The 13,521-nt window shown below is 42.6% G+C and overlaps 1 protein-coding gene across 2 annotated transcripts in view; it reads right to left on the bottom strand.

Moving 5' to 3' along the window:
* Positions 1-11,472, bottom strand: part of DNAJC2 (DnaJ heat shock protein family (Hsp40) member C2) — a 36,129-nt gene extending 24,657 nt beyond the window's left edge. For both annotated transcript variants that reach the window (XR_008597634.1, XM_054988463.1), the window contains exons 1-3: positions 11,342-11,472; positions 4,443-4,633; positions 2,145-2,220 (exon numbers count right to left, since the gene is read on the bottom strand). Coding sequence is in view for 1 of the 2 variants with exons in the window: in XM_054988463.1 (XP_054844438.1) it covers positions 2,145-2,220; positions 4,443-4,633; positions 11,342-11,402 (328 nt within the window). In the remaining variant the exon portion in view is untranslated. The remainder of the gene's footprint in view (positions 1-2,144; positions 2,221-4,442; positions 4,634-11,341) is intronic.
* Positions 11,473-13,521: the final 2,049 nt, after the last annotated feature.

Genomic DNA, 13,521 nt, shown 5'->3' with positions numbered 1-13,521 from the left:
TTCAAAGACAAGTCACCATAATCTACATTCTAGCCCTCATATCCTTCAGATAGCAAAAAGCAAAGAAATTAATAAAGATGCATTGTAATTTTGATGGACCAGAAGTTTCATATTTGGGAGCCTAGCTGACCTATAAGGTACAGAAAAGTTCATACAATTGTTTCATCCAATCTGTGGCAGTTGATACTCTTATGTATTTTGCCACAGTAAAGGCCAAACTGCTTTTTCTGTGTTTGTGTGATTAAGTTTCAACTCTCTATCATACACACTTGAACTTCTCTGCGCAGCTCTGCATATGCCTATAAAGTTAGGCATAATTAGGCATATGCAGCTCTGCATATGCCTAATTATGCCTATAAGGAAGCACCATTAAATTCATTGGAGTTTACTAAGTAGATACATTTGGGGTTGGATGTCAAGTGAGACAAACATTATGAAAACTCCTACAAAACATCACAGTATTTATGGTGATGCAGTAGTTAAGATTATCATTTTTGGATGGTATCTCCAAAACATATAAGACTGGGTGGGAGGAAATGGATTGCACAAGGTTCTGGGATTCTGAGAGACTCCATGTAACAATTACATTTAGATCATTAGAAACCAGGGACATGTGTTTATTTAAGATCCAGAGGAGTTAGCCATGTTAGTCTGTAGTAGCAAAATAAGAGTTCAGTAGCACCTTTAAGACTAACCAACTTTACTGTAGCATAAGCTTTCAAGAATCACAGTTCTCCATGCATCTGACGAAGAGAACTGTGATTCTCAAAAGCTTATGCTACAGTAAAGTTGGTTAGTCTTAAAGGTGCTACTGGACTCTTTTGTATTTTGTTTATTTAAGGCAATTACTTTTTGCCTTTTGACATAAATCCATTAGGGTGATTTACAAAACTGCAAAATGGTAAAAATAAAATAACACAGCAAAACCACATGTTGAGTCTAACAGCAGCATTAACATAGTAATAACAAAAAACTAGACAACAGGATCCAAGATTCAGTTCAAAACACAACGTAAGAGGATGGACTTTGCCTGGCATCTAAGTATTAATAAAGATGGTACCAGATGAGCATACACCTAGGGAGAGTTCTGCAAAGTGGGTGCTATCACAAAAAAGGCCCTCCAATAACTGCCCATTTCATCTCCAAAGGTAGGAGCACATCCTTTAAAGTGCAATCCTAAGTTAGTCTACTCAGAATCCTGCTAAAGTCTACTAAATGGGCTTACCCTCTGCAAAGAGTTCTTAGGATTTCATTGATAGCTATCTATGCCGTTTCTGGCTTTGAAGATTAAAAGCAGCATTTTGAATTGAGCCCAGAAACAAACTGGAAGCCAGTGAACATCTTTTAATGCTGTGTTGCTATATTCTCGGCTGTCGGTACGAGTTAAGAACCTGACTGCAGCATTTAGCACTAACTGAACCCTTCTCAAAGGCTGTGCCAGATACTTCTCAAAGGCTGCGTCAGAGTAATCTAGCCTAGATAGTACTAGAGCATCTCCAAGAAGAGATGCTTCCAATGCATGAACCAAAGCTGATAAAGGCACTACTAGCAGTATAATTGTATCCCACAGCATAAACAATACTTCAAGTGTTTACTGTGTTACGTTAGAGACATGTATAATAATTTTTTTAAAACAACTGAAACTTGACTGTTTTCTTTGATTCCTGATAGTGAGCTCTCTAAGGTGCCTCCCCCACTCCCCCCGCCAAGCACAGCTCAGCTTAACACCATACTTGTGTTGCTGCAGCCAAAGCCACTCACCCCCATTCCTGGCAAGAAGGGTGGGACCTGCTAGGTGTGGGACAGAAAAACTGCCTTCTCTTTACAGTCCAAACACCCTTATACCACATCAGCAACTCATGTTTTTGGGGATGTGTGTGGTCTTAGAAACTTCTCCCCAGCTTCCAAATTGTGCCTGGATCCATTCCCTAAGAGGGCTTCCTCTATATTATTATTTTTTATATTTTTATAATGTTTTAAGTAGTTTGCTTTTTTATGTGAACAGTTTTGAGAAGGCTTTTGTTGAGGAACAATATAAAGTTAAATGTTCTTCCTTTATGAAATCATCATTTCAAAAATAGCACAGAACTGTCTACAATAAGCGAAAGCATTTTCATTATCAAAAGTTAATGCAAGGTACTTACGTGCTGCTTTGATTTGTTTCTGAGAGGCCTTGTATCGCATATGTCCTAGTCCAAGGACTGAGTAGTGATCCTGATTCTGAGGAAGATATGTATATATTAACTGCAGCAATTTCACTAGAATTAAGTATAATACAAGATGCAAATATCAATTAAGGAAGTATTTCCAATTCTGACAAAGGACAAAGCATGTTGCAGGTTAAAAATCAACAGGCAACTGGGGAAAAGTTCCAAGATAGTACTGCTGTAATTACTAACAGAATCATATAAAATCAATTCACTGAAATTAAGTACCTTTAAACACAGCTGTCTCATTCACCACCTACCTATGGTGATTTATCTGGATTTCAGTAAAGCTTTTGATAAGGTCCCCCATGACACTCTGATGGGCAAACTGGAAGACTGTGGACTGGACTATAGGACAGTTCGGTGGATAGGGAACTGGTTAGAGGACCACACCCAAAGAGTGGTGGTCAACGGCATTTCATCAGATTGGTGGGAGGTGTCCAGTGGGGTGCCACAGGGCTCAATTTTGGCCCTGGTACCTTTCAATATTTTTATCAATGATCTGGATGAAGGAGTGGAAGGGCTGCTTGTTAAATTTGCTGATGATACCAAATTGGGAGGGGTAGCAAACACCCAAGAAGATAGAATTAAAATTCAACAAGACCTGAATACTCTGGAGAAGTGGGCAGCTGTGAATAGGATGCAATTCAACAAAGACAAGTACATAGTATTACATCTTGGCCACAAAAATGGGAAGCATAAATACTGGATGGGGGATACACTTCTGGGCAGCAGTATATGTGAAAAAGATCTTGGGGTAAGAGTGGACTGTAAACTAAATCTGAGCAGTCAGTGTGATGCAGTGGCAAAAAAGGCCAATTCAATCCTGGGTTGTATCAAAGGAGCCATAGCGTTGAAATCGCAGGAGGTCATAGCCCTTCTCTATACTGCCTTGGTCAGGCTGCACCTAGAGTATTGTGCACAGTTCTGGAGGCCTCACTTCAAAAAAGAATTGGACAAAATTGAGAGGGTGCAGAGGAGAGTGACAAGGATGATCAGGGGTCTGGAGAGTGAGCCCTGCGAGGAAAGGCTGAGGGCCTTGGGAATGTTTAGTTTGGAGAAGAGGAGATTGAGGGGGGACATGATTGCTCTCTTTAAATATTTGAAAGGCTGTCATTTGGAGGAGGGCAAGGAGCTGTTCCAGTTGGCAGCAGAGGGGAAGACCCGAAGCAATGGGCTTAAATTACATGCACAAAGGTACCGGCTGGATATTAGGAAGAACTTTTTCACGGTCAGAGTAGTTCAAAAGTGGAATCAGCTGCCTAGGGAGGTGGTGAGCTCCCCTTCACTGACAGTTTTCAAGAAGAGGCTGGATGAATATTTGTCAGAGATGCTTTAGGCTGATCCTGCAGTCTGTATGGCCCCTTCCAACTCTATGATTCTATGAGTAGCAAATGCCTATGGCAATCAGACAAGTGGCAAAGTTATCTATCGTTCATCCCTTACCTATTAGCCTTTTCCTGCTACTGCTACCTTTCTAAGTTTTTAGAGTAATACTGGATCTTTTTTAGAGCTTGAAGTGCAAGACAGAAAAAGTACAAGTGCTTCTTAATCGAGAAAAAGCTGCCAGGACAGAATTGTTGGGGGAAAGGCAAATGAGAGCAGCAACAATAAAAAAGTTCCATAACAGGCAAATTCAGTTCAAGTCAGAAATAATGGCCTTTATTGGAACTTCAGAGCACAAAATGCACAGTATTTCATATCATCACCTAATTATGGGTTGTCCTTCATACTTTTATGAGAGTTCTGGAGCTTCCACAGTCTTAGATTTACTCTACCAGATCCAGCGACATTATGAAGTTAGTTTGGAATTATTTAGCTAGCATTATAGTAACTAGAAGAACTGCATTTTATAAACACAACCCAATCAGAAAAGAGAACCACAGCACAAAATGCTACCAGGTAAATCCACACAAGGGGCGGGGGGCGGGGGGGGGGGGCGGGAAAGGAACAATTTCCCTCAGGAGGACAATGGCTTCTTCAAAAGTCTTTCAGCTCAGATCTCTTAATCCGACAACACCTCCCACAGAATTGTTTAAAATCTACTTTTGAATTCATAAACCCCAAATGCTTTCCTCTTTACACATCGCAGGAGACAGTGCTTGGGGGAAAAGTCTAAGAACAAGCCATGCATGGAATAAAAAATAATTATTTTATTTGGCAATCAAGAAGAGTTACTGCTAATCATAGACACCTGTCATGAAAATTGTGAGCAAACGAAATTGCCATATGTACCTTCCAGTCTTTTGGATCAAGTGTCTTTAACATGGAATATTCTTCCAGCTGTAATTCTTCATCTCCTGACTCTTCAGAGAGCTCTTTCTCATCCTCCAGCTCTTGGAAAGAGGCAGAAATATGTATGTTTCTCCTCTTAATAAATGCTTCAAACCATCGTCCCACAGGCTCAACTTGGTAAAGCACAGAAGCTGCAAAAGAAAAGGACAAGGCTGACTTAGGGAGTGCCTCCTCTCACACACAGCCCTTCCCACTCCCTCAGAACTGATGGGGGGGTTGCTTCTCTGTAGGTTTGTGAGGACAGGGAGCCAGGCCATCCGTGCGGTGTCCCCAACGCTCTGGAACACACAGATCTTGAAGCTGCGGTTGGCCTCTTCCTCGGCATCTGAGAGGTGGTTACCTGGCTCTCCAAGAAGGCATTTTGCGCTGGTTGAGTTTGACAGTGTGTTTTTTCCTTCATTGTTGACATTCTATGTATGTTTTTATGTATGTGATTGTTTTAAAATTGTTTTTATTATTAGGATTTATGCCTCTTTTTATTATGCTAAGTAACAATTTTGTTTTAAACCTGCCCTTGGAGTTTTATACCTCCTCCTTATGTTACCCTAAACATTACTCCATGAGGCCCTGGTTACAACCAACACGCCTTTTATTTCCACACAGAGCTTCAGGTGTTCTCTACTTTACTCACACTTTTTACCCCAAGAACACCTTCCCTTTAGGGTTTGAATCCCACTGTATTCTGCCTCTGTGTGTGTGTGTGTGTGTGTGTGTGTGTGTATGTGAGAGAGAGAGAGAGAGAGAGAGAGAGAGAGAGAGAGAGAGAGAGAGAGAGAGAGAGAGAGAGATAAAAAAAATGAGGATGTTAGGGAAGCAGCAATATACATACATACATACATACATACATACATACATACATACATACATACATACATACATACATACATATATATATATATGCTGCTTCCTTAACATCCTCATTTTTTAAAAAAATAATTAAAAATTGGATATTTACAATTTGATTCAGACTTTGTTTAATAAAATGTTTTTGAGAAAAAAAATATAAGGATAGTTTTCTATTTAAGATACATTATAGCACAAAGGTTTTTCATCATGAAATAAGGATTAATTTTTAATTATGTAATATAAGACTTTATTCATGCAATGTTTAAAATGTTTTGTAAATGAATTTTGTTAATTTATTCATTAGGGCCTCAACATCATGCTCTCCCAGAAGTTTCTGTAAGATTATTTTGGGTAATTTTTCTATCTAGAAGATACCATCACAGATGTTTAGTTTTGCAGTTCTCAAAATAGTGAATGTGTCTAGAGATAACATGCCTCTTCTAAACAGCAAAAATGTTTTTCAACCAACATATAGAGTTGAGAAAGAGACCTCAATCATATTGTTCCTCTGCAAATCTATGTACACAGAATCAACTAGGGGTGTGCACCCGAAAAATACTTGGGTTTCCCGTTTCGTGTTCTTGTTAGCAGAGCCTTTGCTTTGGACTAAATAAGTGCAAAGCAGGTTATGGGTGACCTGTGGCAGTCACTTTCTCTCAGCCTAACCTAACTCACAGGAGTATTGTGAAAGTAAAATGGAGAAGGTGAGACGGATGTATCCTGTCCTTAGTTCCTTGGAGGAAGGGAGAGAGAAAAAATCTAACAAACAAATCAAACAAACAGCTGTCTGGGCTCTGAGAAGGAAAGGGACCTGCCGCTAGAAGAGCACTCTTGGAATATACTTGGAAGGCGATGATGTCGACAGAAGGCCCCTTTCCAGTCACCTGCATGGAGTGTGTCATGTTTGTTTTCCTCCCGGAAGAGAAGACGGACTTCACTTGTCAGAAGTATAACCTGGTCAAGCTTTTGGAGGAGAAGATTCAGAGCCTGGAGGAGAGGATCACCACTCTTCAGGAAATCAAGGAAGGGGAGGATTTTATTGAGAAGAGTCTAGGAGCTCTGCACAAGCATGAAGAAATAAGTCCAAGAGAAGAAGGAAGAGTCGATCTCCCTTCTGAGCCTCCTCTCAGTTCTGCAGTACAAACCAGAAGACGTGGACTAAGGCGACGCTCTGGTCCACTGGAGCTCAAGAATAGTTCAGGAAATGGAGAGGACAGACCTCTAAAGAGGAATATACAAGGGTTACTAGGTACTGCAGATCAGCCATCAGAGAAGCCAAAGCTCAGTACGAGCTGGGTCTGACCAGGGGGGCTCGCTATAATAAGAAAAACTTCTACAGATATGTGAGAAGCAAACTCAAAGTGAAAGAGGCAATTGGACCGCTGTTGGGAGTAGATGGAGAAACTCTGATGGAGGACAGAGAAAATGCAGACTGGCTTCATGACTTTTTTGCCTCTGTTTTCTCCCTGAAGAATTTGAGCCCATCTAGAGATGATACTAGACATAATAAGACACCTAGGGGGGTAATTGATATTGACTGAGAGGTTGTGGAGAGGCACCTGTCTGCACTGGATGAATACAAATCCCCTGGGCTGGATGGTGTGCACCCAAAAGCACTCTAAGAACTTTCTAGAGAACTTGCAGAGCCTCTGTCCATCATCTTCAAGGCCTCCTGGAGGACTGGGGATGTGCCACAAGATTGGAGAAGAGCGAATGTTATCCCAATCTTTAAGAAAGGGAGGAAGGATGACCCGGGAAACGACAGACCGGTCAGTCTGACTTCTGTTGCTGGGAAGATATTAGAGCAGATTTTAAAGGGATCGATCTGTAAGCATCTGAAGGACTGCTTAGTGATCCGGGGAAGTCAACATGGTTTTGTCCCCAACAGATCTTGTTAGACCAACCTGGTTTCCTTCTTTGATCAAGTGACGAGCTTACAGGATCGTGGGAACTCTATCGACGTGATTTACCTGGATTTCAGTAAAGCTTTAGATAAGGTCCATGACATTCTTATGGGTAAACTGGAAAACTGCAGACTGGACTACAGGACAGTTTGGTGGGTAGGGAACTGGTTGGAGGACCGCACTCAAAGAGTGGTGGTCAACGGCGTTTCATCAGATTGGAGGAGGTGTCCAGTGGGGTGCCACAGGGCTCGGTTTTGAGCCCAGTACTTTTCAATATTTTTATCAATGATCTGGATGAAGGGGTAAATGGGCTACTTGTTAAATTTGCTGATGATACAAAATTCGGAGGAGTGGCAAACACCCAAGAAGACAGAGTTAAAATTCAACAAGACCTGAATACTCTGGAGAAGTGGGCGGTTGTGAACAGGATGCAATTCAACATAGATAAGTGCACAGTATTACATCTGGGCCAAAAAAATGTGAAGCACAAATACAGGATGAGGGATACACTTTTGGGTAGTACTGCATGCAAAAGAGATCTTGGAGTAAGAGTGGACTGTAAACCAAATATGAGCAGTCAGTGTGATGCGGAGGCAAAAAAGGCAAACTCAGTCTTGGGTTGTATCAAAAGGGCCAGTGCGTTGAAAACGCAGATCATAGTCCCTCTCTATACTGCCTTGGTCAGGCCACACCTAGAGTACTGTGTGCAGTTCTGGACGCCTCACTACAAAAAGGATGTGGACAAAATTGAGAGGGTGCAGAAGAAAGCGATGAGAATGATCAGGGGTCTGGAGACAGCCCTACAAGGAAAGACTGAGGGCCTTGGGAACATTTAGTTTGGAGAAAAGGAGATTGAGGGGGGACATGACTGCTCTCTTTAAATATTTGAAAGGCTGTCATTTGGAGGAGGGCAAGGAGCTGTTTCAGTTGGCAGCAAAGGATAGGACTCAAAGCAACAGGCTTAAATTACATGCAGAAAGGTAGTGGCTGGATATTAGGGAAACCTTTTTCTCCGTCAGAGTAGTTCAAAGGTGGAATCAGCTGCCTAGGAAGGTGGTGAGCTCCCCTTCACTGGCAGTTTTCAAGAAGAGGCTGGATGAATATTTGTCAGGGATACTTTAGGCTCATCCTGCATTGGGCAGGGTGTTGGACTAGAAGGTCTGTATGGCCCCTTCCAACTCTGTGATTCTGTTTTGCATAATCTACATCTGGGTTTCAATGGACCCTTTGATAAAAACACTGCTCTAAGGAACACCACATCCGTGACCATCTTTGGTCACTGGGCCTGTGCAGGCACAAACTGTCTTACCTGACATAAAAGGACATAAAACACCCTCCTATACAACACAGTCTGTGCTGCATTACATGTAAAATTTTAATGCCACCTGTTCAGGGAACCTGTATGAGGTGCCTTACAAAATTTAATGGTAAAAAAATAATTTTAAAATAATAGATTATAAAAACATTAATACTACTACAGCATCAACTACACTGTCTCTGGCTCTTACAGCTGCTCATCCTCCAATCTAATATATGCCCTCATGTGCCAACAATGTCCATCTGCTCTGTACATTGGACAAACCAGCCAACCTCTACGCAAAAGAATAAATGGACACAAATCTGACATTAGAAATAGCAGCGTCCAGAAACCAGTGGGAGAACACTTCAATCTACCAGGACATTCCATCAAAGACTTAAACGTCACTGTAGTTCAACAGAAACCTTTCAAAAACAAAATCCAACAGGAAGCTGCTGAATTGGAATTCATATGTAAATTTGACTCTGTCAAGCTGGGACAGAATAGGGACTATGAATGGTTATCTCATTATTAGAGGTAACTGATTTCCTCAACAGACGCAAACTGATCTCCATATCAGAAGGAGCTGTTTGCATCTCCATATCAGAAGGAGCTGTTTGCATCTACTCCGCCCTCCCCTCTCCTCCTCTATATCTGACCAGTTTCTTTTTGCCCTCCATGCATCTGACGAAGAGAACTGTGATTCTCAAAAGCTTATGCTACAATAAAATTGGTTAGTCTTGAAGGTGCTACTGGACTCTTTTTGATTTTATTAATACTTAAGCAGCTAAAGAAGAATGCAAGCTTACAGACTAAAAACACATTTAACACAATGGTGTAGTTCAGACCTTAATTAAAAGTCTGGGTAAACAGAACATTTTGGTCTGGCACTTGAAAGAGACTAACATAGGTGCCAGGCAAGCCTCAAGGGGAAGGGCAAATATATGCACTTATTTAGTCCAAAGCAAAGGCTCTACTAACTAACAAGAACACTTCCTAGTTTGGCATGTTAACGTATCAAACACACTAGCCAATGCAAACAGAGGTTCCTTTATACAATAGCTACATAAATAGTTTAGTCATAGTTTTCTATGGCAAAGAATTCCCAAATTGTTGTGCCATATAAACAAGAGTAAATAGTAACGGCACAGAAATTATTACTGGATTACAATGAATCAGTAAGTGGGAGAAACTGAGTCACAATTTATGCTTCCAGAAATATGTCAATTAGAATGGTTTGGACCACAGGTGCTGATAAGCTGAAAACATCAATAACTGGAGCAAGGCAACAGTTAATCCATATAAACCTTTCCAAAATGAGTACAGATGCATAAACCCTACATCCTCAAAACAGATAAACACATTTCTAGATTTGAGCATCAATTCATTTTAATCGTTAATTTGAGAAAGTATAAAAGTTTGCAAAACAAACGCCACTTTTTACTGGGATAGAAGTTCTATTATTATATTATTGTTCACATGAAAAGGTGAGCCCAAAAAAGGAAAACATCACATGCACTAAGTACATGGTGTTAGATCCTACAAGCTTTTCCACTGATGCAAGAGGAAGGAATGGCAATCTTGTTTGTGGCAACTCCAACTAGCATCTCATAATTCCCAGAGCTGCCTGGTACACTACACTGGGGTCAAAAGAGCCCCTACTCCTCCTCACATCTGTGGAAAAGCTGGTAGGAGTCCAACCCATGTTTAATAGTAGTGCTTCCTTTGTGACCAAGCTGACCAACCAAAATGCTTCTCAATTTAAAAATGCTCTTCAAAAATCACATTACGTCTATTATAACGGCTAAGTGGTTCATCTGCGAATCAGCACTAGACTGGTTCGAATCCCACTACTGCCATGAGCTTAGAAGGTACCCTTGGGTAAGCCACTCCTCTCAGCCCCAGCTCCCCAGCTGTATCGTGGGGATAATAATAACACTAATTTGTTCACTGCTCAGGGTGGGGCACTAATCTGTCTAGAAGAGCAGTATATAAGCAGTTATTATTATTCTATACCCCTCTGTGTTGCCATATCTGACTTGGGAATGTCAGTTTTAAATATGAGTTTCCTTACAGTGAAATCCTAAAGAGTTACACTGTTTGGATTTCACTGTTAAAAACCTGTGATAAAGTTATACAGCAGCAGAATTTGGGGAGAGGGCTTTAATTGGGAGAAAACAGAAAAAACGAGGGTTCCATCGCTTTGTGGTCACTGGACAATGGAATCAGAGTTACTCATTCTTCAGTGATGAGGGGCTGTCCTTTCCTTTAGGTGTACCTGCTCTGTCAGTGAGAAGAGTTATGCTCCATTAACGGTCCCACTGCACTCTTTCCACGAACAACCTAAGGATGGAAGCCTCTCCTTGGAAAAGCGAAACTGATTATTCCATGGCGAGGGAAGGCGGCTGCAGCAACCCGAGTTAAAGAATTTACTCCCCGCCCTGAAAAGGCCGGGGCCGGGGAGAGGAGAGAAAGTGTATTTCGTTCTCCCCCTGCCCAAAGCCTCTCCCTCACCCCCAGGGCAGCCTCCCTTCGCGAGGCAGGACTTTCCCCCTGCAGCCAGGCATTTGACAGGGGCAAGGAGGAAGTTCACCAGGGGCAGCTCTCTTCAGCCGCTTGCCCTGTTCAAGACCCGAGCCCTCACCGAACAGGCCAGCCGAGAAACACTCCACCCCCGAGAGGAGCCCAGGACGAACCCGCAAGACCCGCCGCCCCCCAGTCCCCCGCTGCCCGCACGGGAAGAGGAGAGGAAAGGGCCGCGGCAGGCGAGGGGGGAGAGGGCCGAGGCCTACCCGCAGAGAGGGGCCTGGCGACGGCCGTGGCCTGCTCCTCCGGCGCCCCGCGCAGCATCATGGCGCCCCTCGGCAGCCCCCCGCGCGCCAACGGCTCGGCCGCTTTCCTCCCGGTTGCCAGGAGCCGGCGCGTGGAAGGACCCGGCAACCGCTTCCGGGTCACGTTGGGGGTTAACGGACTCCCGCTTCCGGTTTACCTCAGGCGGGGAGAAAGGGAGGTTCCGTTTGAACCCAAAATAAAACTGAAGCCATCGGGACTACTGTTGTAGTTTTCATCCATAGTCAGGTGGTTTCTATTGCCAGATCTCTATATTTAATCTTTTTTTTTTCTTGTTCTACCAAAATTGGGAGCTTTCGTGAGTCACCGCTCACTTCTTCAGGTCTCTCAGTGCCAAGAACTACCCAAAGACATTTTGGTGCTCACAGCGTACAATCCTACTGGACCCTGCCAACCCATGCACCAGTTGACATGGACACAACCCACTGAGAAGTTCTCTTGTGCAAGCCCCACGAACAGTGCAAAGAATGTGCAGGAGGGCGTCCTAGTGGACTGGGCCTCTGTAGAGAACAGATCTGTCTATCCCTCAGGCTGGAATCAGCATTAATCTGTCGTAGCCAAAGAAAACAAACCCAGCAGTGCCTTAGGTATCTGAAGAAGACTATAAGACTAACAAAATTTGTGGTAGGGTGTGACCTTTCATGAGTAGCTGCTTGGTTCTTCAGAACATTTATTTCAGGATGAGCTTATCTGAGTCAGAGCTGGCTTCCTCAGTTTTATGTATGGAATTCAAATTAAGACTTTTCATGGGGCTGGTTATGTTTTTTTAAGGCAGTGGATTAATTCCTTCATTGGTCTTTCAAGTATGAACTAAATACTTCACCAGTCTTTTATTTTGCTATGATACGTGAAACTTTCTCTAAGTGCCTGAAAACAAACAGCTGCCCTAACTACCAAGAGGAAATGGCCAGAAGGACAAAATCCAACTGTTTATTTAAAATAGTAGAGTCCAGTAGCACCTTTATTTAAGCATCTCTAACCCCACTTTTCTCAATTAACGCAACTAAAACAGATAAAGGCCCCAAACGTATTTATTGAAAATATTTGTGTCGTTTCCACCCGACTCAGGGTCCAATGGCATGTACCAAATACCCTAGGATGGGGCAGTTCCAGTTGTTCTGCAATATTTATACTCAACAACTCAAAGGATTTCAGCGTGGAGAAGGTGTTAATAGTATTGGCCTAGGACTGGAGAGACCCCAGTTTGAATCTCCATTTCAAGTTTCCTAGGTAACTTTGGGCCAGTCACACACTCATCCTGAACTACATCGTAGGGAGGATGGAATGTAAGTGGGAAGAATGATGTGTGCCACCTTAGTTCCTCAGAGTATAAAAATGTATGAAATAGATTTCGCACTGTATGGAGCTCTTGCACACAATAGTGGCCTGTCAATTTAGAGAAGGCATTCCTGTTTGACTTCTTCAATTATCCTAAGGGCACTAGTTTTAACTTGCTGTTATATTTGTGTCTCTTCTTTAAAATTGTTTCATTTTTATGTTAATGGAATGTAATCCTTTGCTTCAGAATATGTGTGTGAGATGTGTCTTCAAGTCCCTTCCGATTTATGGTGATCCTATGAATGAAAGGCCTGGATAGCTCAGGTGAGCCATATCTCAGAAGCTAAGCATGGCTGGCCTTGGTTGGTAATTGGATGGGGGACCTCCAAAAAAGACCAGGATTGCAGAAGCAGGCAATGGCAAACCACTGCTGTTAGTCTCTTGCCTTGAAACCCCCACCAGGGGTTGCCATAAGTCAGCTATAACTTGTGAGCACTCTCCACCACCATGAATGAAAGACCTCCAAAATGTCCTATCATTAATAGACTTGCTTATAGATGTTTTCAGGGCAGTCACCCTCTACAACTATAATTAGTTTAGATACAATGCAATCTCTATGCAGAATACACCAGAATACCCCTGCATAGGATTTTTATTCAACCCTTCCTCCAGGGCGCATATGGTTCCCATCTCCTTCATTTTTATCCTCACAATAACCCCACGAGGTAGATTTTGCTGAGTGTGTGTGCCTGGCCCAAGGTCATTCATCCCCAGCTTCATGGCTAGTGAAGAACTGAACCTTGTATCCAAGATCCCATACTGAAACCACCACAACTCACCGGTG

Source organism: Eublepharis macularius, chromosome 9, assembly GCF_028583425.1.
Source record: "Eublepharis macularius isolate TG4126 chromosome 9, MPM_Emac_v1.0, whole genome shotgun sequence".
Taxonomy (NCBI): Eukaryota; Metazoa; Chordata; class Lepidosauria; order Squamata; family Eublepharidae; genus Eublepharis; species Eublepharis macularius.
This window is presented reverse-complemented; position numbering and strand designations above follow the sequence as displayed.